The sequence below is a fragment of the Bos mutus genome, chromosome 2 (assembly GCF_027580195.1).
Source record: "Bos mutus isolate GX-2022 chromosome 2, NWIPB_WYAK_1.1, whole genome shotgun sequence".
Lineage (NCBI taxonomy): Eukaryota > Metazoa > Chordata > Mammalia > Artiodactyla > Bovidae > Bos > Bos mutus.
In genome coordinates this window covers 29,721,200-29,743,904 of record NC_091618.1, presented here as the reverse complement: position 1 = coordinate 29,743,904, position 22,705 = coordinate 29,721,200, and the positions used below count along the sequence as shown (strand labels likewise).

Here is a 22,705-nt window from a genome sequence, read left to right as displayed (position 1 = left end):
GGGGGACTCCCCGGGGGCTGGGGGCCGCAGGGGGGCCCGGGCTCCAGCGCCTCGCAGCACACCAAGCTCACCGTGCAGCCCATCCGGCCGGGCGCCCGCCCGCCCCTCACCCTGGCCACCGCTCGGCCCAGGGCGTCGGGAGGGGACCAGCGACTCCCCCAGCCCGTCCCCGCCCGGAGCCTCCTTGGCCCGCAGTGCCAGGAAGCGGGGGAGCGCGGGGCCGGGCGAGGGGCGGTGACACCGGCGCCCGGACGCAGCCAGTGAGGAGGGAGACCCGAGGGCGCGGTGGCGCGGGGAGGGGCGCGCGGGGTCTCGGGACCGCCGGGAGAGAGACAGCGCCGGCGGGAGCGACGGGAGAGGCAGGAAGGAGATAAGGAGAGATAATGAGGGAGAGACTGGGACACGGGGGACGGAGAGGGGGGACGCAGCCTCTGCACGCGGGAGACCAAGTCCCGGAGAAGAAGAGACCGGCAGGAAGTCCCCACGGAAGGACGGAGCCAAGCTTGGGTACCGCGTGCGCGCCAGGGCTTACGCGCGGCTCCTAGGGCGGGGGTGGGTAAAGTGGGTTGTCCTCGCAGGGGCCTGCTGCTCTGTTCCCTGCGCTCAGTACTAGCTCCTGGGGACCCCACGGGGAAAAAACCCCAGCCTCAGAGAGGCAGAGCCATAGCCAGGGAGGGAGAGTCCCAGCCCACCTGGGCAATCCACCCAGCCCATTCCTGAATACAGCCTTTCACCAGTGCTTTCACTTTCGACCTTTCTCTGGTGATTCCCAGAACTGGGGAGATGGCACTGGTGATCAGCAGTCACGGGGAGACACGCAGTGGGACCCTTGTTCTCCTCTCCCCATCTGTACCACACTCCAACTGACAGTGAAGACCCGCGGTGATCATGGGGGCAGCATCATAGCCTCGTTGTGCCACCTGGTGGCGATAAGGAAGAAAGACAAGAGCAAGTGACCTTGATGAGAAGCGGATAGAACGTGCAAAGCAAGCACCTGCAAAGCAGCAGTTGCCTCTACTCTGGGTCCCCATCTCTGTTGGGCCAACTAGTGAATCTGCCCCTGGTCTGCCTAAGAGGAACCGTCTCCCATCTCAGGATCTGCCCCGGTGCCCTTGACCCTGCCTTTACCACTTCTTCCCTGTGTACAGTCTTCCGTTCCTCCTGCTCTGAGCAAAATTTCCCCTTCGTCCAGGGTGCTGGACTGGGCGTGAGTCACTTCCCAGGCAGCAAACCCTGAGAGAGGCTGTACAGAGCGCTCAGTCACAGATAACAGGCTGAGGCTGCAGTGCCCCAGCTTTCCATGCCCCAGAGAGCCAGGCCTTTCCAGGTGAGTAGCAAGGAGACCCTTGGGTCTCTGGGGGTGGCTGGAGAAAGGGAGTGATGCCAGAAGCAAGGGCAGAGGAATCCTGGATAGAGATGAGGAAGGGGAGGCGGTCCAGCTAGGTGTTTGTGGATTTCAGAGATCATCTGGGCTAAAAGGAGCTGCAGAGACCCTCCATCCAACCCCTTGGTCTACAGGTGGGGACATCCAGGCCCATGAAAGGTGAAGGATGTGCCCCAGGTCACACCGCAAGCTCACAACAGGGCCGGGTTGGAGGAGCAGGGCTCTTGACTCTCAGCACTGTGCTCCCTGAATACCATCCCCCGAGCCTCCCTCACCTTCCCTTCGTTTTGTTTTCCCTTCCCCTCCTCTGCATCCCAGCGCTCCTTCACTCCCACTCACCCCCAAATTCCAGCCACCACAGTGTGGGAGGCTGGACACCTGGCTTTCCCACCCTGTGCCTGTCTCAGGCTCAAAGAATAAGCTCATGGGCCCTAGGGGCCACGTCATTCCTCTCTGAGCCCCAGGATCCACTGTGTGTGGGGAAGACAGGCTGAGATTCCCTGGGCAGAGAGCAGCAGGGTTAAAACCCTGCTCCTCACACCCCACACCCCAGCATTCTAGCCCACCCCCCACTCTGGGGCCTTGCCTTGCTTCTGCCTCCTGCCTCCTTTTCCTCAAAAAACACACATTTTCCACTCGGCTGGGGCCCAGGAAAGGATGAATGTGTGTCCCAAGGATGATGACTGTTTGGGCAAGGCCCCCTCTGGGGAATAGGGCCTCACCCCCTCAGCCCAGTATCCACATGGCTGGCACACATGAGCCCTTAGGACTGCTCACAGCCAGTCAGGGTTGAGAGCATGCACCCTGCAGGCACAGGGACCTGAGTTCAAATTCTAGTTTCATCCCTTAGAGTTTGGTAACTTTGGATAGAACACCCTCTCTGAGCCCCCCTCTCCTCGTATACAATGGAGTTAATAACCTCCCAGGGTTACTGTGGGGACTGAATGAGACATGGGTATCAGGCAAGGGCACAGAACTTGCCTCCCAGGAACAGCTCCCTGGGGCGTGGGGGAACCCCACCATCCTCCTCCTGCCTTGCCTCTCATGAAGGAGCTGGGGTTTTCTCCTACCAGTGGACTCGCCGGGTGACCCCAGAGATGTCACATTGTTCTTTAGGCTCTGATTCTTCCTTTGTATGAGAAGAGTGCTGGGCAGCTTTAACCTGAGGCTCCTTCCCAGGCCGGTATTCTAGACCATAAGGAATCACGTCCTTCAGATACTCATGGCCAAAGAAGGGGCTGTCCTCAAGATGACCAGGGACCTGAAAGGTGAGAGTGTCCAGAGAGAGCTCTGGGACGGCACTTGGGGAGAGGTGAGGGGTCTCGGAGCCCCACTCCTCTCTGAGGTCTGACGTCCACCGTCCTCCCCACAGCTGCTGTCTCTGCCATCCTTCAAGGCTACGGGGCTGGGCAGCAGCCGGTGACAGACACCAGTGCTGAGCTGCACAGACTCTGTGGCTGCCTGGAGCTTCTGCTGCAGGTAGGTCCTCCCCTCCCTGTCTCTCCCATCTCTCCAGGTCCCAATAACCAGTAACAGAAAGGGTTTTCCCAGGCGCTGAAGGAAGAGCCCCTGCCACTCTGTGTTACCACACACTACCTCGTCTCTGTGACTGTGTGTGCACACTCAGTTGTGTCCGACTCTTTGCGACCCCAAGGACTGTAGCCCACCAGGCTCCTCTGTCGATGGGATTCTCCAGGCAAGAATACTGGAGTGGGTTACCATTTTCGACCCAGGGATCGAACCCATGTCTCTTGCATTGCAGGCAGATTCTTTACTATTGAGCCACTGGGGCCTCCTCTCTGTCAATCAACAAATCCTTCTGGACATCTCACCTCACTTTTGGAGGGAAGTGAACCAGAGCAGGGCTAGGGTAGGGTTGGGTGGGGCTGGAGGCAGCCTCCTGCTCTAAAGACCAAGGTTTCAGAGGCATGGATGTCCCTGGGCTGGCCATCCTCACTGCTGGTTACAGCCTCAATCATCAGTAGCACTAGCTTTTATTGAGCGCCTATTATGTGGCCAGCTAAACCTTTTATATGTTCACCTTGTTTAATTTGGGCTTCCCTGGATGGCTCAGATGGTAAAGAATCTGCCTACAGTACAGGAAACCCAGGTTCAATCCCTGGGTCAGAAAGATCCCCTAGAGAAGGGAATGGCAACCCAGACCAGTATTCTTGTCTGGAGAATTCCATGGACAGAGGAGCCTGGCGGGCTACAGTCCATAGGGTTGCAAAGAGTCAGACACGACTGAGCAACTTCACTTTCTTTCTTGTTTAATTTTTCTTTCCTGTGGTGCTTGATGACCAGCCCATGCCCAACCCCCCACACACATCCCCTTCCTACTTCTCTATGTGCGTGTAGATGTGTGTGGTGTGAGTGTGCATGTATGTGTGAGGTTTGTTTGTGTGTGGTGTATGTTGTGTGCCTAGGTGGTCTCCTGCCAGTCTGCCCTTCAGGTGCTGCACGCCAGTCACACTGGCCTCTTCCTAAAGCACAGCAGGAAAGCACCTGCCTCAGGGGCTTTGCACCTGCCGTTCCCTCTGCCTAGAATGCTCCTCATCCAGAAATTTGGATAGCACATTTTCCTTCAGATCTGGACTTGAATAAAACCTCCTCAGTGAGGCTTTCTTGAGCCACCCTAATCTACATTTTTAACACACACCACACATGCACATCACACACTCACACACCCCACACACATCTTACACATGCATGCACACGCCACACACTTTCCATTCCCTTTCTCCACCTTATTTTTTCTCCTTATCAGTCAGTGCAATCTAATGTACTATCTGTTTTGCTTATTCACTTTGTTCATTGCTGTATCCCCAAGGCTTAAAATGGGGCCCAGAACATAGTAAGTACTCAATAAGTATTTCTGAGATGAATGAATGAATGAGAACACCAAAGGCTCTGAAAGATCGAGCAGCTTACTCCTGATCACACAGCCAGCTAGGGCAGACCAGGACCCTAAGCTGGCTCTGTCTGCACTAGCCCTTTCCCTGCCATCACATGACCACTCAGCACGCTTGATGGCAGAGCGGGTTCTGGCAGGAAGCATTTCCACACTTTCCTTTCCCTCTTCTTGCTCCCAGTTTGACCAGAAAGAGCAGAAGAGCTTCCTGAGGCCTCGGAAAGACTATTGGGACTTCCTCTGTGCGGCCCTGTGGCAGCAGCGGGGGGACACGGAGCCAGTCCGCTTCGTCCACTCACTGGACAAGGTATCCAGGGCCGGGTGGCAGGGAGGCTAGCCTTGGCATGGTGGGGTCCTGCCCCTAGGCCCTTGACAAAGATGGCTCATGGGCTGGAGGGGACACAGGCCTGCCCAAGGTCCCCCTTGTCACCCATCCCTGCTCCACTGACCATAGGAGCCCTCCCCTGGTCCCCACCTGTTATTAGCCCCTCCCTCAGCACCCCTCTCCACTCCCTTTCCTCCCACAGCCTTGAGTCCCAGGACACCCTTTCTCATCAACCATTCAGTCATTCCATCTTCTCTCCCTCTGTCCCGGTTGAGTTCCCTCTGTCCTAACACCTCCATCTGCCCAACTTGTCCCCTATGCACTCTCAGTTGAAGACTCCACTGGGGAAAGGCCGGGCCTTCATCCGCTTCTGCCTTGCCCACGGACAACTGGCCGAGTCCCTGCAGCTCTGCCTCCTGAACCCAGAGTTTACCAGGTGGGTAAGAGCCTCTTTACCCCAAAAAGGATGATTTGATATCAAGGACAAATAAAGGAAGGGTTGTAAAGGGAAAGTCAAGGAAGAAAGGGCAGAGGGGGAGCTTAGAGCCCCAGTCCTGGTAGCATCATGATGCTTGGGCCTCCTGGTCCCCAAGGGCCATAACCCTGTTCTGCAGAACCATCCCAATATGGTGTGCAATGGAAGTGGATTCTCTGAGGTCGGGGGTGGCAATAGCACCAGAACCAAAGGCCAAGGGCATGGGTCATTGTTAACACAGGGAGTGGTATGGCCCCCGGAGCCCTCTGGTGTGCCCTGAACTCCGGGAAGACATCCTGGACTCCCTCTATGCTCTCAACGGGATGACCTTCGACTTGGACCTGCAGCGGCCAGACTTGGATGGGGCCTGGCCCATGTTCTCAGAGTGAGTGGGGGCAGCATGGAGGGGAGCTTCTTTTCAATGCCTGCTCCCAGTACCACCACCCTCCCAAACTAACCCTAAGCCCTCAGTCCCTAGCCCCATCTTTTCCTCCCTCCTTTATTGCTCCCTGAAATCCCTGTTCTCCACCTCCCTAGACTTCTGTCTTCCAAGTGTCATCTTAGGATGTCCCATGATGCTTCATTAAAGAGTTGCTGGATTGTTGGGGTAGATGGTTAGAAGGATGAATGGATGTTGGGATGGAATGGAAGGATGGATGGAGGATGGGATGCATGTGTAGATGGACAGAAGGAATGCATGCATCAGGGTGGAAAGGCAGGAATGCGGGAAGGTGGGGGGATGAATGGGTGGCTGGAAAGATGGGGTGTCCTGCATCCGAGGACCAAGACCACTGCTGGAGAGAGACCTAGCTTCTCCCTGCTTCTTTCACTTTCAGGTCCCACTGCTCCAATTCCAGCCGGACCCGGGGAAGAAGACCCAGAAAGACCAAAGAGTCCCCAAAGGAGGTGCCTCTTCCCAACCTTCACTCTAGTTGCCTCTTCTCTATCTCTGTTGGGACCCCCAGGTTGAAAAGTAACTGAGCCCTGACCCAGCTAGACAAAGACGGAGAGGCCAACAGGTGGACCTCGGGAGCCACAGTAGCATAAGCTTATATTCCTCAGGTGGTGAGGGTATCTACCAGGAAAAGAAAGGAACCACTGGCAGCACCTGCAGGCACCGCTGGGGGCCCTGGGGAGCAGGGAAGGCTGGGGAGGGTGACTGGAAGCTTATAGAAAACAGCCCAGGGAGACCACCTCTGCCGGGCCATTTGCAAACCTGTCAATTCAATTCGGAGAGTGACGGAAGAGCCAAAGTGCCTGCTTCGTATCCCAGCTCCATCCCTTACTAACTACAGTCCTTGGCACAAAACTTGTCCTGCCTCACAGGGTGGGGGTGGGGGTTGTGACGATGCATCAGCCCAGGTGCAGCGCAGGGCAAGGCTCCTGGTACATGCCCACTCATTAGGCAGTAGCTTGTGGTTCTCATCCTTCCATGGGCTCGCTTTTCACCACCACCCCGCCAGCTTCCAGGACCGGGGTGCAGATTCTATAGCTCAGTCTCGGACCTTAAGGAGTTCCAGATCTTTAGGGAGATAGACCCTAAAGGAACACATTGCAACACAAGTTAAAGGTAGTGACCAGACACACCTAGGAACATGGGAGTGCCAGGAAGGCTTCTTGACAGAGGTGACTCTTAGGGGCTGTTGGTCTATTTAAGCCTTCACCACAACCCTGTAAGGAGATAGTATTCCCATTTTACAGATCAGAAAAAGGAAACACAGAGAAATCAAGTTTGGGGGGAGGGGGGAGATCAGAGGAGAGTGGTGGGAAGGACTTAGGGGAAATCAGATAGATGCAGAAGATGAAGGTAAAGGAGGGAGGAGGATGCAGACTGGAGGTGAGGAAGGAAAGGGCGTTGAGAAGCACCATTGCTCCCAGATGAGATGAAAGCCCAGGCCTTGGGTCACCTGAGGTTGTCAACACTCAGATTCCTGGGCCCTACCCCAAATATCCTGAATCAGGCTTCTAGTGGGAGGACACAGGAATTCATATATTTAGCAAACACACTAGATTAGGGCTGTGGCTTCTCCCATGCACCAGGATGGTGAGCTGGTGCTGAGAGTGATGATGGAGTCGGGGCTTCTTTGCAGATATCAGCCACATATGGGAACTCCACAGAAGTCCACCTGGAGGAGCCACACACAAGCCAAGCCAGCTGTCTGCAAGATGCACCCAGGAAAGACGGGTTGGCTGGACTTCCCAGGTCCCAGCAACACAGGCATCATCCCCACTTTTTGGAAAAGAAGAAGGAGGATCCCAGGAGCCTTGGGTGCCCCCCAAGCATGTGGGAACTAGATGGGGAGGAGTTTCAGCAAGACCAGGAGAAAGGAGTTCCAAGGACAGAGATCTGCCTGGAGGACTCAACACCCACCATCCAGGGACAGGGGGAGGGAGCCAGAGAGCCCCTGAAGGAGGTGGCAGGGTCAGAGGCTGAGGGCAAGGGAGCTTTGCTGGGCGTGGAGGGCCAGAGGACAACAAAGGGGACTCATGAAGGGGAAGCAGAGAGGAGTCATATCCATAGACTGCTGGCCTCCAGCCCCAAAGGGACAATAGGGGATGTAGTGTCATGGGGCAAGCATGATGGGAAGGTGCCTAGTATCCCAGGGGAGCTCTGGATCCTTCAGGGCCTGGGAACCAAGGAAGACTCCACCTCAGAGAAGCCTCAAGAGCAGACAGGAGTGACCAGTGTGACCAGGAGGGAGGAACAAGCAGAGATGGCCTTGCAGGATGTCGTCAAGGTGAGAACAGTCGAGCTCTGTACTTGTCTCTGCTCCCCGCTCTAACCTGCCCCATAGGCAGGTGTCTTCAAGGGTGGCCCTGGGCCCTTCCAGCCCATAGACTAATTTGTATTGGTCCACACAGAACCATTATGATCTGAGGATACCATTTGAAGTTCTTTGGTTCATCACATGAAGATCATGCATTCTTCAGTTTATCACAATCCCCACATCTCCCTATTGCCTCACACCAGGCCCACATTGTTCATCCATGCTACCTGCCCAGCCCTGTAGGCATCTGAGTTTGCAATCCCTTCCCAAAAGTTCTTCAGGGCAGTTGCTTGTCCTCAAGTTCCATAACCCTCTTTATTGGCAGATTTCTTCCCAATATCTAAGTTCTGCTGTTGCAGGCCCCACCCACCTTGTTGCCCCTGTGGCTGCTTCTCCTCGAGGTCACCCAAATTGTTTTCAAGCCTTCCTCTAGCATCCTCCCTAGGCAGAGGCTTCCAGGTGCTTGCCGCCAGTGACTTGGATTTTTTAGTGAAGGAAGAAATCATGGCTTCAGGCTCATCCAGGGGCACAGCCAGGCACCACAGCTCCCAGGGCTCTCCCCAGTCCTGCGCTCCACCCAAGAGCTGTTTCAGATGACCTGGGGTCTCATGGGAGTGTTTGCCAGGTCAAGTCCCGGGCTGGGGGCTCTGCCCTCCTCCTTCACCTTCCATTTCCTTTCACCCTGTCCCTGCCTTCAGAGCCTCAGATATGGGCTGCAGAAAACCCAGGAGCAAGCCCAGCACCAGGAGCAGATGCTGAAGGAGCAGGAAGGGGAGCTGAAGGCACTGCAGGAGCAGCTCAGCAGGTAACCTGGGCAACCAACATCACAGCCAGGTGTGGGAGCCAGGGGGCAGGAGGCTCGCATTCACGGTCACACCAGGAAGCATCTTCTGAGCACCTCCCGTGTACCAGGCCTTGCCAGGGCACAACTTGGGGTGCCGAGGTATACAGAACACTATTCCTGCTATCCCTTGCCAGCCCCCTCCCTCACTGGCCTCCCTAAGTAGCCCCAGGAGAGCTCTATGGGTCCCTCCCTTCCTGCACTCACCTTTGCCACTTGCTGCTGCCTCTTCGTCGTTCCCCTCTCTCTTTTCCATCCACAAAGCACCCCCGCCCCACCACATTCCTGCCCCACTCTCTGTCTCCCTCCTTCCCTCTGTTTGCCTCTCCTTTTCCTGTTCCCTGTTGTACAATCTCTCTTTCACCCTCTTGATCATCGTAATCATAACTATCATCACGGAGCATGTACAGCCCTGGCATTCTTCCAGGTGCTTGCTCCTAACAACCTCAGGAGACCAGTCCTTCAAGAACCCCCGTTTTATAGATGAGGAGGCTAAGGCTCCAAGATGCTACACAACTCACCCAACATCAGCTAGTTAGTAGAGGAGCTGAGATCCAGACCCTGCAGCTGACTCCAGAAGCAATGGGCTAAAGGCCACTCCTCAGCCAGTACCCCCTATGCCTGTGTATCAGTCCCCCCATCTCTCCCTCTCTCAGCAACCAGCACATTCATCTTCCCATCATCACTCCACCTCAGGGGTCCAAAGTACACGTTTGTCTCTGCTTTCTCCCTCAGCCTTTCATTTTCTTAGGTTCTTGGTCACAATTTATTTTTAAATTATGACACCACGCGAAGTTCATCCTAGGTCTGACTCAGTCTCACCATGTGTCTCTCCCTTGGTGTCTGTGTGCCTCAGTCTGCCCGCCGGCCTTGCCTCTCCCACGTGGCTGACACCTGCCCTAAACCAGGGGAGCCTGCGTAGCTGTGATTCAGAGTGAATCACAGAGCCATCTACTGACTGCTTAACAGGCGCAGAGAGGCCTGGGACCCAGGAGCCAAGCCCAAAAGGCCCCCTGGGACTCCTACCGCTAGATGCTCAGCTGAGTCCTGTGTTCTTTTTCAGCAAAGTATCCCATGATTCAGACCCTAAGTGAGTGCGGGGGCCTTGCCCACCCAAGACCATCTCTGGGGACCAAGACAGGCTGCAGGGAGAAGCTGGGAGGCTCTGGGAAGACCACCCAGCCCCAGTTGCTCCCTGGAGCTGGGTGAGCCCCTGTCTCACAGACCCCTGTCCTGAGCCCATTATCCCATCCATCACCCAGTCATTCCACAAACACTACATGCCCACTCTGTGCCAGGCCTGTTCTATGTGCTATGGTAGTTATGATTATGATGGTCAAGAGGGTGGAAGAGAGATTGTGCAACAGGGAACTGGAAAATGAGAGGCAAACAGGAAAAGAGAGACAGAGAAAGAGAAGACACTTTCAAGGATAAAACGCAAAATCCTGGCCCTTGTGGAGCTTACACGCCAGTGGGAGAGGCAGTTAATAAATACAAGCAATAAAATACACAGGATGTCAGATTGTGATGAGTTGTAAGAAGAAAAAAATTAAAGCAGGAGAGAGGAATGGGAAGTAACAGGGCTGATACTTTAAAAGGAGGTGGCCTCACCAGGGGAGGCCTCCCTGGAAAGGTGAAGTTTGAGTTAAGACCTGAAGGAAGGGAAAAGGAGTCATTTGCATATGTGATAGAAGAATGTTCCAGGCAGGGGGAACGGCAGGAGCAAAGGCTCTGTGGTGGGAACGGGCATGGCATCAGGAGTGCCACTATAGCCCCAGTGGCGGGAAAGAGAGAGAGGATGTAGGAAAAGGTCAGGTGGGTCATGGGAAACCCTAGTGGGTCATCAGAGGACCTTGGCTTTGGCGTGACTTTGAATCACTGAGTCTCCTGAGCAGAGGAGGGACATGATGTAACTCTGCTTATGAAAAATATACTTCTCTGCATTTAAAAAACAATTCAGGGGTTTTTAGTGTATTCACAAAGTTGTGCATCCACAGTCAATTTTAGAATATTTTCATCACCCCAAAGAGAAACCTGGTACTCATTAGCAGACACTGCCCAACCCCCCTCCTCCGCCTCCTAGCCCTGGGCAAGCACTAACCTGCCCTCTGTCTGCATGGGTGTGCCTGTTTCAGGCTGGCCTGTGTTTTCGAAGATTCACGCCCCTGGACCCATGTAGCTAGTCTACAGGGGATCCAAGCTGGAAGCAGAGAGACCGATAAGGAAGGGGAGCTGGGATGTACTAGGGGCGATGAGGGTACAGGGAGCAGCTGGATCCTGAAGTCAGGCTCAAGGGACTGGATGTGGGGTGAGAGAGAAAGACGGAGTCGAGAATGACTCCAGGCCTTCGGCCTGACTAACTGGAAAGCTAGAGTCAGTGTGTGGAGGAGCAGGCTGGCGGGGACAGCTCAGGTGTTGGGTTTGGAGCCTGCCAAGTTCGAGACCCCTGTAAGACACCAAGTGGAGCTTTGGAGGGGTGGTTGAGTGGAGTGGAGGAGAGAGGGTGGGCTGGAGGACCCACTGGAGAACACTGGAATGAGGGTGGCGAGTAACAGAAGCTTCGGAGGCCAGGACAAAAATGTGCCCCTCTGCCTCCTGGAAGCCAGGAACTTAGACCCCACACCCCTCGGAAAGGAGCCGTGGGCTTCGAGCTGGTGACAGTATGTCACCAACTGTGAGAAGGGCCATGGGGCCCAGGCAGAGAGTGAACAATGTTCACTCTGCCTCTGTTGTGGCCACAGGTGGGGAGGGCACAGCAGGGAACAGGACAGGCACGTCTACTCTCAGAGGCCTGCAGAGACAGATGACAGATCAACAAACAGAAATACAATTTTAGATAGTCATGGGCCCTGCAGGGGCCAGAGAGAGAGGAGAATCATCTAGAATTGGAGTCAGGGAAGTGCTCTCTGAGGAGGTGGCTTTTGAGCAGAAATTCCAACCACAGGCAAAGCTGGACCAGGCAGGTGTCTCGAGAGGAGCCTTTCAAGCAGGAGGACAGGCAGGTGCAAAGGCCCAGGAGATGTGAGCTTGGGGACAAGCAGGCGTGTGGCTAGAGCAGAGGCCTCCACGTGCTCTAGAAGCAGAGTCATGAACAGAAATGTCTCATGGTCTGACTTGGGTTTCTGAAGGATAGCTCTGGCTCTGGTGGGGAGAACGGACTCAGGATGGGCAGGGTGCAGAGCCCCAGGCTATACGCACAGGGGAGACGCGGCAGGTCCCAGAGCAGAACAACCCAGGGCTATAAAAACACACCTGGGTTTTCCATACCCGATTCCTGGCTTTCTGACTGTGTGGCCCTGGGTCCCTCTTCTGCCTTAGGTCCCTGATTTGCAAAAAGGAGATGGTTGCCTCTCTTCCAGGTCAGATGCTCTGTGAGATCTTCTTTCTAAGCAGATCTGCCCCCTGGGTTAACCTCAAAGCAGAAGGGATTAGGACAGGTACAAGTGGAAGGTCTTCAGATGGGGAACTAGATAAATATCCCTTCTTCTCCCCAACTTGGGTGGCAGCACTGAGCTCCCCAGAGGCTGCCGCAGGACCGTCAGGATCCATCCCACTCTCCTACCTGCTGTCCACTCAGCCCTGATGCCACAAACCACTGGTGACCAGGGCCCTGCATGCATGCAAGTATGGGGAGGCGAGTGATTAGAGCTGGGCAGGCCTGCTCTCAGATTTCTGCTCCCTCCACTTATCAAGTTGTGTGACCCTAGGCAAGTGTTACTACCTCTCTAAAGGTCTGTTTTCTTTCCTATAAAGTGATGATCATATCACCTGTCCCATAAATTTGTGGAAGTTCAATGAAACAAGGCTATAAAGCACTAAGCTCAGTGCCAGGCACATAGTAGATTCTCAATAGACTTTAATTCCCTCCGGGTTGAAAGAGGACACCTCCTGCCCTAGGAGTGTCGGTGGTGCTGGTGGTTTAGTCTCTTAAGTCGTGTTCAACTCTCGCGACCCCGTGGACTGTAGCCTGCCAGGCTTCTCTGTCCATAGGATTCTTCAGGCAACAATACTGGAGTGGGTTGCCATTTCCTTCTCAAGGGGATCTTCCCGACCCAAGAATCAAACCTGATTCTCCTGCATTGCAGGCAGATTCTTTACAGACTGAGCTATGGAGGGAAGCCCTTAAATACTTAAAATGCTTCAGTGGTTTCCATGGCACTGAGATCAAAGTCCACTCCTCTTGGAGCACTGAGGACTCTGCCTGCCTCCCGCCTTGCCTCCTGCCTCCCCACCCCACCCCACCCCCTGTATTGGTTGGCCAAAAAGCTCATACAGGTTTTCCTATTACAGCTTATAAAAAACCCAAACAAACTTTTTGGCCAACCCAATAGTTTCGCACGTCTTTCTTTCATTTCCTCAAATAAGCCAAGTTCTTCCCAACTTGCAGAACTTGGTATGTCCCTTTCTCTGGCTCTGCAAGGCTGCTTCCTTGTCTTTCAGATCTGCTTAAAGGTCACCCTGTCTAAGAAGACCTCCTGAGTGCTCCCTCAGCTCTGCGGCTCTGCCACTCCTTTGACATTGTCACACACTTAATTATGTTATTGGTCCATCACTCATTTTAACCACTGCCCCAAACATGCTATAAGCTCCACCAAGAACCTTAGGCATTGCTGTATTCCTGGCACCTAACACAGTCATTGGCACACAGTAGGTGCTTAATTTCTTACTTGGAGAATCCCATGGTCAGAGGAGCCTGGTGGGTTCCAGTCTATAGAGTCACAAAGAGTTGGACACAACTGAAGTGACTTAATAACAGGTGCTTAATAAATGTTCCCTCTAACCCCAAAGACACTGACTAACCGCACTGGTCACATTAGGGCCTGCGCTGCCCACACCAGAGGCCCTGGGATCACTGGGCAAGTAACTTAGCTTACGAAAATGAAATCCTAATACTAAGAAATGAAGAGGCTGAGGACTCGAATGTTTGTTAAGTCAGTCTTCCCTATGGCTGCAGGGACTGGCCTTTCTGGATTTCGGTGGCTAGCTGTTGTCTGTCTGATGTTATGGCTCACCCAGTTTTCCTCCCTGCAACATGCTATGGCAGAAATTCTTAAATTAATAATTCAATTCATTGTCAAACCTCTTCCCCTAGGGGCATGGGTATACACACACAAACATACACACACACACACACACACATACACACATCCAGAGGTCATAGAACAGACACCACCATTACAACACCCACCTGTCTGAACAATAGAGTAAGAGGTAGGGGCCTGGAGCTAGGACCCTTTTATTTCCAGTCCATTAGATTTCTTAGAAACTTCTAGGAAGCCACTAAGACAAAAGGAAAAGGCAAGAATAGAACTGAGGAGTTTCCAAGCCCAAACTGAAACAGAAATTTAAGAAAGCCATATGTTTAATATGACTTTTTTTTAAACTGAAAAGACAATCTAATGCAATTTTCAAAATATTTTAAAGCCAAAAAGTCACTTCAAATCCTGCATCACTTACTGCTTTCCCCAAACACCACAGTTGTTTTCAGCTGGCACTGCCCATCCAGCCTGGGCTCCCAGGCATCCGCTACCCCCCAGGGACCAGCCAGGATTGTGAGCATGCCTTTCCAGAAAATGGTATTTTAAAATGAAAATGTTAGAGAGAGAAAGAAGGAAAACAATTGAAAATATTGGCTCGTTCTCTCTAAAGGAACATGCAAAGCTAGACCCTGTGTTCATTGCTCTGATCGGTTGATGAGTCAATCTGGAGGTGTCAGCTCACACAGTGCTTTTTTGGTGAGATGTGTGTGTTGGGTGATGAGTGTATGTGGTGTGTCATAGGAGTTATCGGTGTATGATGTGTTGTGAGTATGTGTGAAGTGTGTGCGTGTTGTGTGGTGTGTGTGTGTACATGTTATGTGCATGTGTGTGATGTATGTTGTGATGTGCAAGTTTAAGTGTGTGATGTGTTGTATGGTGAGTGTGTATGTCTAGTGGGGGTGTGGTATCGGTACATGTCATGTGTGTGGTATATGTGTAGTGTGTGTGTGCTGTGTTGTAAGTGTGTGGTGTGTGTGTGTGGCATCTAGTGTGGTGTGTGCGCCTGTATGTGTGGTAAATGTGTGTTGTATGTGGTATGTGTGGGGTGTTGTGTATGGGGTGTGTGTGTGTAGTGTGTGCTATGTGTGTGTGGTGTCTAGTGTGGTGTGTGTGCCTGTATGCGTTGTGAATGTGTGTTATATATGGTGTGTGTGTGTGCTCTGCTGTGAATGTATGGTGTGTGGTGTGTTATGCGGTGTGTGTATACAGTGTGTAGTGTGTGTGTACTATGTTGTAAGTATGTTCAGTGTGTGTGTGGTGTCTAGTGTGGTGTGTGTGCCTGTATGCATTGAGATTGTGTGTCATATGTGGTGTGTGTGCGCTGTGTTGTGATTGTATGGTGTGTGGGGTGTTATGTGGTGTGTGTGTATAGTGTGCAGTGTGTGTGCTATGTTGTCAGTGTGTTCAGTATATGTGTGTGTAGTGTCTAGTGTAGTGTGTGTGCCTGTATGTGTTGTGGTTGCATGTTATATGTGGTGTCTGTGAGCAGTGTTGTCAATGTGTGGTGTGTGTGTGCACTTCAGCTGCGGGGGCACCACCAGCTTCCCGGGTGGGGCTCCGGTCACTCAGCCCGGCTCAGACACAGATGCTGCGCCATCCCCTCAGAACTCAGCCCTCCTCTGTGCCCAGGTGTCAGGAGGAGAGGGCCCGGCTGCAGGCGGAGCTGGAGCAGAAGCAACGGGAGGCTGAAAGGAAGGACGCCGTGTATGAGGAGGAGCTTGGCGGGCAGCGGGACCTGGTCCGAGCCATGAAGAGTCGGGTGCTGGAGCTGATTCAGTAAGGGCGGGACCCCGGGCTGGGGTGCAGGACAGGGCGTGGTATCAGGCATGCCCTCTGGACCTTTGTGTACACCAACTCATCTCCTTCTTTCAGCCACCTCTGCTGTTATCCCCATGCCACAGATGAGAAAACTGAGGGTCAGAGAGGCTGACTTGGCCACCAAGGAAGCACAGCATACAAATTGCATAGAGTCCTCTACCTCTAAGGCAAGCCCCCCTCCAACCCCCACAAACACACACAACAACCAAGGTTAGGAGAAGGGAAAGGAGCCCAGAGGTTAACTGGGAGATAATCTCATGTCCTATACCTGCCTGCCTGCCGGACTTCCTCAGACCGCTGGGCCTGTGGCCTGTCCTGGGTCAGCTGCCCTGGGTTCCAGAGGCTGAGCTCACCAGGATTCATCCCAAACCACTAAACTTGCTGAAGGATAGGAGGAAATGCATAAAACCTGCTTTCTACCCTTCGGTCCAGTGAGGAGATAATTTCCAGATACACAGTGCTCTCTCACCTCGTTCAGAAAATACGAGACTGCTGGACTCAGGTTCCCTTAGAACTGGAAGGCTGCTGAGGGGTCACCTAGAAATAAATCCTCTTGCACAAAATCCAAGTGATTAAAGGTGAGACAAGGGAGAGGTCAGCCAGGAAAGAAAGAAGAATTTAAGGAATAATCTCCCCTGAGGATCTGTCAACTGGGAAGAAGCTAATAAAAAAATTAGCTATATATCTCACAAAAGAATTTAAGGTGGCTAACAATAAGACAGATAGACAGAGGGAGGGAGATACATACACACACACACACACACATATATATATATATACACACACACATATATATATATATACACATATGATTGTTAAAGAAAAATAGAAGATTTCCTGAAAGATTAAAAAGATACTCCTGAAGTATCAGGTTTAAAACTTAACTCTGAACATCTTGGTAGCAGGATGAAAAAGAGAAATGCAGAAAGTTTCACCATCCATTCAAAGGAGCAATACCAGTTCACCAAGAGAGACAAATGTTTTTCCTAGTGCTAAAGAAATTAATCACAAGGTCTCAAACCACATAGTACAATGTCCCTCCCAGAAGCATTATGGAAGACATGGCCCTAAGCCAAAAAAAAAGGAGTGTGGAGCAAGAAGTTTGACTTCTGTGTCAAAATGGTAGACTGACCACATGTTAGTTAGTTCAGTCGCTCAGTCGTGTCCGACTCTTTGTGACCCCATGGGCTGCAGCACACCAGGCCTCCCTGTCCATCACCAACTCCCAGAGTTTACTCAAACTCCTGTCCATTGAGTCAGTGATGCCATCCAACCATCTCATCCTCTGTCATCCCCTTCTTCTCCCGCCTTCAATCTTTTCCCAGCAGCAGGGTCTTTTCAAATGAGTCAGCTCTTCACATCAGGTGACCACACATTATCCAGCCTCTATCCTGAGATCTCACTAGAATGACTGTAAAGGAATAAAACAGAGAGAAAGTTGGAGGAGCCAACCACAAGTGAGAGATAAGAGCTAATTTCAAGAAGCCAGAAAATAGATGGAGAAGTGGATACTGAATTTGGCCCAAGTTAGTACTCCAGGGCCCAGAGACACCGAGAACACAGATGGCAGAAGGGAGATGAGGACAGAAACCGGGAAAATGTACTGATAAAGTCATTAGGAAGAGCAGTGTACAGCCTGCTCTGTACAGCTGTGTGGTGTACAATGTACAGTACTTTCTGCCTGCCTCCCCAACTACAGAACATCTAAGAGTGAGGGGTCTATCATCAGGCAAATAAGTAAAAGTTGATGTGGCAGGTAGCTCCCTGCCCAATCTGCCCTAAAGTGAGGCTACTAGTCAGCCATCCCCATCTATGCCTTGGAGCCCTAACAGCTTGTATCACCTCTTTCTTAAACATGAAATGACAACCGAGGACCCCAGACATTTGAGGAGAGCCTGGAAAATAAAGGGGAGTGACAAAGATACACAGACAAAAAAAGGTCCATCGTCCATGAAGCTATGAAAAGCAACCATCAAAAGATGAGAAACATTCTCGGAAATTAAAAATATGATTACTGACATGTTTGGATTCACTCGGATTGGAAAAGAAAGATGAGGCAGTCTCTCAGAAAATATAATGAAAGCGCAGATAAATGAAGACATGAGAGAAATAGAAACACAGAGAATCAATCCAGGAGTTCTGATAACTTCTCCAACTGACAGGAGTTCCAAAGAAGGAGAGAATAAAAAGGAGGTGATTTTCCAATAAAAATATGAGATGCTTTTCCAGTTCTGATGGGAGTTGTTCTTCAGATTTAAAGATTTCACTGAGCAACCAGCATAATAAAGGAAAGGGGCAGGGTAAACCAGGTCTAGATACATGATTGTGAAATTTCATTAAAACAAAGATGAGGAGAATATCCTAAAAGACAGGTCCACTTGTAAAAGAAATAGAACCCAACAAATTTTAAGGGTTCAGTGACGTAGCGGTCAATGGTTAAGACTCAATGGTGTAATGCTTTCAGGTTCTAAGAAAAACTGGCTTTTGCCCTCGAATTCTACATCCAGTCAAACTATGGAGCGAGTGGGGAGGTGGTGGAGAAAAGACATTTTTCAGATAGACAGGTTACATAAAATTCACCTCCCACACAGACTTTCTTCGGAAGTTAATTAAGGATGTGCTCCAGAGAAACAAGGAAGTAAGCTAAGAAAGGAGAAGATGTGGAACTCAGGAATAGTGGCTCTAGCCCATGAAGAAAGGAAAGGGAATTCCCAAGATGACAAGTGGGCAGCAAACCCAGGAAGTAGTCAGTTCAGACTACAGGAGAAGTATGGAGGGCCCAGGAGGGAGGTCTCAGGAGAGAAAAAGCTTCAGTAGAGTATCTGAGATGATGAAGGGGGTGGGTGTGGATTAGGCCATGTTAAATGCAAGTCATGCAAGGAGCAAAGAAAAGTAGTAAGAAAGTTCCAGAAAAACAAAAAATTTCCAAGAAAGGAAATATCACAGAACACAGCTCCAGGTGATGCAATATGTTTATGTACTGTCTAATAATGTAAATACTGCTCATTGATTATTTTCAATGTTAGAATCAATCTAAAGGTAAATCACAGAAAACAATTATAATTATAGAACAAACATAAATGTTACTTGGAGAAGGCAACGGCACCGCACTCCGGTACTCTTGCCTGGAAAATCCCATGGACGGAGGAGCCTGGTAGGCTGCAGTCCATGGGGTCACTAAGAGTCGGACACAACTGAGCGACTTCACTTTCACTTTTCACTTTCATGCACTGGAGAAGGAAATGGCAACCCACTCCAGTTCCCAGGGACAGGGGAGCCTGGTGGGCTACTGTCTATGGGGTCGCACAAAGTCGGACACGACTGAAGTGACTTAGCAGCAGCAGCAGCAAATGTTACTACCTAAACAATGTCAAGTATATAATAGGATCCAACAGGAATACCTGTGAAGATGGAAATGTTCTGCATTTGCCCAGTCCAGTATGATAGCTACTAGTCCCATGTAGCAACTGAGTATCTCAAATGTTGACTGATGCAACTGAGAAAATGAAGTTTTAACTTTATTTAACTTTAAGTTAAATAAACACCTGATATCACTTATATGTGGAATCTAAAAAATACAACAAACTAGTGAATAAAAAAAAAGAAGCAGACTGACAGCCATAGAGAACACACTAGTGGTTACCAGTGAAGAAAGGAAAGGAGGGAGCAGCAATATAAGGGACTTTTTAAGGAAGTTATTATGGGGTTATCGTGTGTGTGAAACTTTTTTGGATGTTGCAGGAGTAGATGACAAATTAGGAGGTGGAGAAGGAGGTGCGCTGAAGAGAAGGGATGCTGACACCACCTTATTACAGAATGGCAGTCGTATTATGCTGTCTATAGTTAATAGAATGAGTGAGAAATAAATGTGTGGGTATATTCTATAAAATTCCAGTAGTAACCAATAAAGGAACAAAAAATGGAGATAAAATTGCATTGAGAGGAAAGAGGAGTTAGTAAGGAAGGTAATAAGTAAGCTGTATCCTGTGATATCAAGGAGTTCTATGAAAGATACTCTCGATAAATCAAGGTGGAAGAATATGAGTGTATTACTTGAATATGGAAGTAATATCAAGGAAAAAAAACCTAAAGGATGTAAGAAGTGGTTTGCCACTGAGAATGGGAAGGAGGCATATCGATTTCCTTTTGATATAATTCCTTCTGGACTGTTCAGTGTTTAAATCATGCCTGTGCGTGTCATTTTGGTAAAAATTTTAAGCAACCCACATTCCTAAACATTCTTCAAAAAAAAAAAAAAAAAAAACCAGTGAGGATAGTTTTGGGGGAGCATGAACATACATAACTACAAGGCAGTTTGTACTGAGTGTCAAATAAAAATAATAGGCATTATATGCTATAGGAAGCTCCCTGGGGGCTTCCAGGATCAGGGAGCATTTCTTAGAGGAGGTGGGATATGAACAGATTCTTAAATAATGGGTCAAGATTATGTTGGGTGAAGGGAGCCTGGGTGTCATCGTCCATCTTCCCAGAAAAACTGGAGACTCGCTGATCTCTAATGTGCGTGTCTCTCACTGTCTCTTCATCTGTCTGTGTCTTTCTCCCTCACTACATCTCTTTCTTGGTCTCTCCATCCTGCTCCCTGTCTGTGACTCTGTCCCTGTCTGTCTCTGCACTTTCCCCCTGTGTCTTTCTCTCTCCCTCCACATTATCTCCCTGTCTCCCTCTCTGGGAGTCTGTCTCCCTCTCCAACTCCCTGACTTTCTTTCTCTCTCTCTCTGAGTGCCTGTATCTCTTTCCCTCCTTGTCTTCCTCTCCATTTCTGGCTCTCTGTCTTTCTGCTCTGCTGTTTCTCCTCTCTTTTTGTCTCTCTATGTGTATATCTCTGTGTGACTTCCTCTATTTTTCCCTGTCTCTCCCTCTTCTTTGTCTCTGTGTATCTGTTTCTGTCTCTCCATCTGTGTATCTCCATCTTTCTCTCTTCCTCTATCATCTTCTTCTTCCTCTCTCTGTCTGTGTGCGTCCCCACCTCCACCTGCCCATCAGAGAGAAGGATATTCTGTGGCAGAAAGTCCAGCATCTCTCGTCCATGGCCCCGGGATGCTGCGTCGTCTGCAGCAAGATCTTTGGCCGGTTGTCTCGGCGGTACCCATGCAGGTAATGGGTGGGGTACAGCATCCTTCCTTTGGGACAGCCCAGTTTCCACCAGCCCACAGCCCCGTGCCCACTCCAGAGAGGGAGGGGCACAGGAACTAGGCATTTGTGAAAGGCCACTTGAAGCTGGCCACTCATTTTCCCCAATACTTGGCAGAGACATGAGCAAGAACTGTAGAAAGGGGGCAGACAAGGAAGGGCCTCTGCAAGAAGGGACTGGGTGACCCTTCCAGGAGCTGACTGATGAATCGACCAGCTAATCTCATCTGGGAAGAGAGTTCCTGTCCAAAGCAAGCTGCTCTCCCCACCTTGCCCTGGGAACACGGTGAGAGGGCAGACAGCAAGAGAAAGGACAGTGGGCCATCAGGAGAACCTGCCACTTGGAGGACCCTGGAAGGGTGGGGCACCAGGACACCTTTTAGGAAAGAGAAGGCCTCCTGAGATAGATCCAGGGCCGTCCAGCCAGAAGATGAGAAATGCAGAGACAGACACAAAGATGCTTGAACTTCATGACCCATCCCCCGTATGCACCCACTCTTCTGCCTCTGCTCCCCAGGCTCTGTGGAGGCCTGGTTTGCCATGCCTGCTCTGTGGATTACAAGAAGAGAGAGCGCCACTGCCCACCCTGCTCCCAGAGGAGAGACGCCCAGGTTCTCTGACCGAGACCCGTCCAGGACTGGCTGCTGCATCCCACGTGACCCCTCCCCTTGGCCCTTGGTGGCCCTCTGGTCCGACCAGTCCTGCCGTCTAAGGCAGGCAGCACTTGAGTGGACAGACCGTCGTGTGGAAGGTGGAAGGAGCCGGGGTGGCAGTCAGGAGAGGGGTTCTGACCCTGCATCTCCCACTGATGAGCTGGGTGACTTTGGCAGAGCTGTCAGGCTTTTCTCGTAAGGTGAGAGAGTGGGCTGCATCTTGGTCTAAAGTCCCTTCAGGCTCAGAATGTCTTGTCCAAGAATAAGACCTGGTGGCCTGGGTGTTTCCCTTCCACACTCATTCCTCAGTCAGCCCACCCTTCACAACACAGGGGAGCTTCCTGTCTGGAGTCTGCTTGGGGGTCTATATAGTATTTTATTTTTAACAACTTTCTTCAGGTACTATTAACATATAATACACTTTATATAAAATCTGATGAGTTTTGACTTTAATATACACCCTGAAGCCATCACTGTATTCAAAATAACAGACGCATCATCCATCAGCCCCAGTTTCCTTGTGCCCTTTGTCATCTCTACCCCGACCCTCTCTCCATCCCCAGGCAACTACTTACTCACTTTCTGTCACTAGAGACTAGTTTGCATTTTCTAAAATTTTGTACAAAAAGAATCATACAGAATACACTCTTTATTATCTGCCTTCTTTCACTCAGCATAATTCAGTTCAGTTCAGTTCAGTCGCTCAGTCGTGTCCGACTCTTTGGGACCCCATGAACCGCAGCATGCCAGGCCTCCCTGTCCATCACCAACTCCCAGAGTCCACCCAAACCCATGTCCATCGAGTCGGTGATGCCATCCAACCATCTCATCCTCTGTTGTCCCCTTCTCCTCCTGCCCTCAATCTTTCCCAGCATCAGGGTCTTTTCAAATGAGTCAGCTCTTCACATCAGGTGGCCAAAGTATTGGAGTTTCAGCTTCAACATCAGTCCTTCCAATGAACATCCAGGACTGATCTCCTTTAGGATAGACTGGTCGGATCTCCTTGCAGTCCAAGGGACTCTCAAGAGTCTTCTCCAACACCACAGTTCAAAAGCATAGTTATTTTGTCATAAAATACTGCTGAGTAGTATTTCACTGCATGGATATACTGAATTAGTTTACACATTCAGCTGTTGCTGATACTTGGGTTGTTTCCAATTTGAGGTTATTACAAGTAAGTTTCTTCTCATCACCTGTGTACATATATTTGTGTAGAGATATGCCTTTATTCCTCTTGGGTAAATACCTAGGCATGAAATGACAAGGTGTGGTAGGTACATGTTTAAGAAATGGCAGAGTTATTTCCCAAAGAGATTATATTAATATGTCACATCTTCTCA

General features: G+C 50.9%; 1 protein-coding gene across 1 annotated transcript; it reads left to right on the top strand.

Moving 5' to 3' along the window:
• Nucleotides 1–347: 347 nt before the first annotated feature.
• On the top strand, nucleotides 348–21,759 carry RUFY4 (RUN and FYVE domain containing 4). Its single transcript, XM_070380140.1, has 12 exons — nucleotides 348–1,327; nucleotides 2,501–2,652; nucleotides 2,757–2,863; nucleotides 4,477–4,602; nucleotides 4,950–5,056; nucleotides 5,337–5,480; nucleotides 5,932–6,001; nucleotides 7,186–7,833; nucleotides 8,562–8,668; nucleotides 15,373–15,519; nucleotides 20,566–20,676; nucleotides 21,230–21,759. Exons 2-12 carry the CDS (start codon nucleotides 2,607–2,609, stop codon nucleotides 21,330–21,332), a joined length of 1,716 nt encoding a protein of 571 aa, XP_070236241.1. The 5' UTR covers nucleotides 348–1,327; nucleotides 2,501–2,606; the 3' UTR covers nucleotides 21,333–21,759.
• The last annotated feature ends 946 nt before the right edge of the window (nucleotides 21,760–22,705 follow it).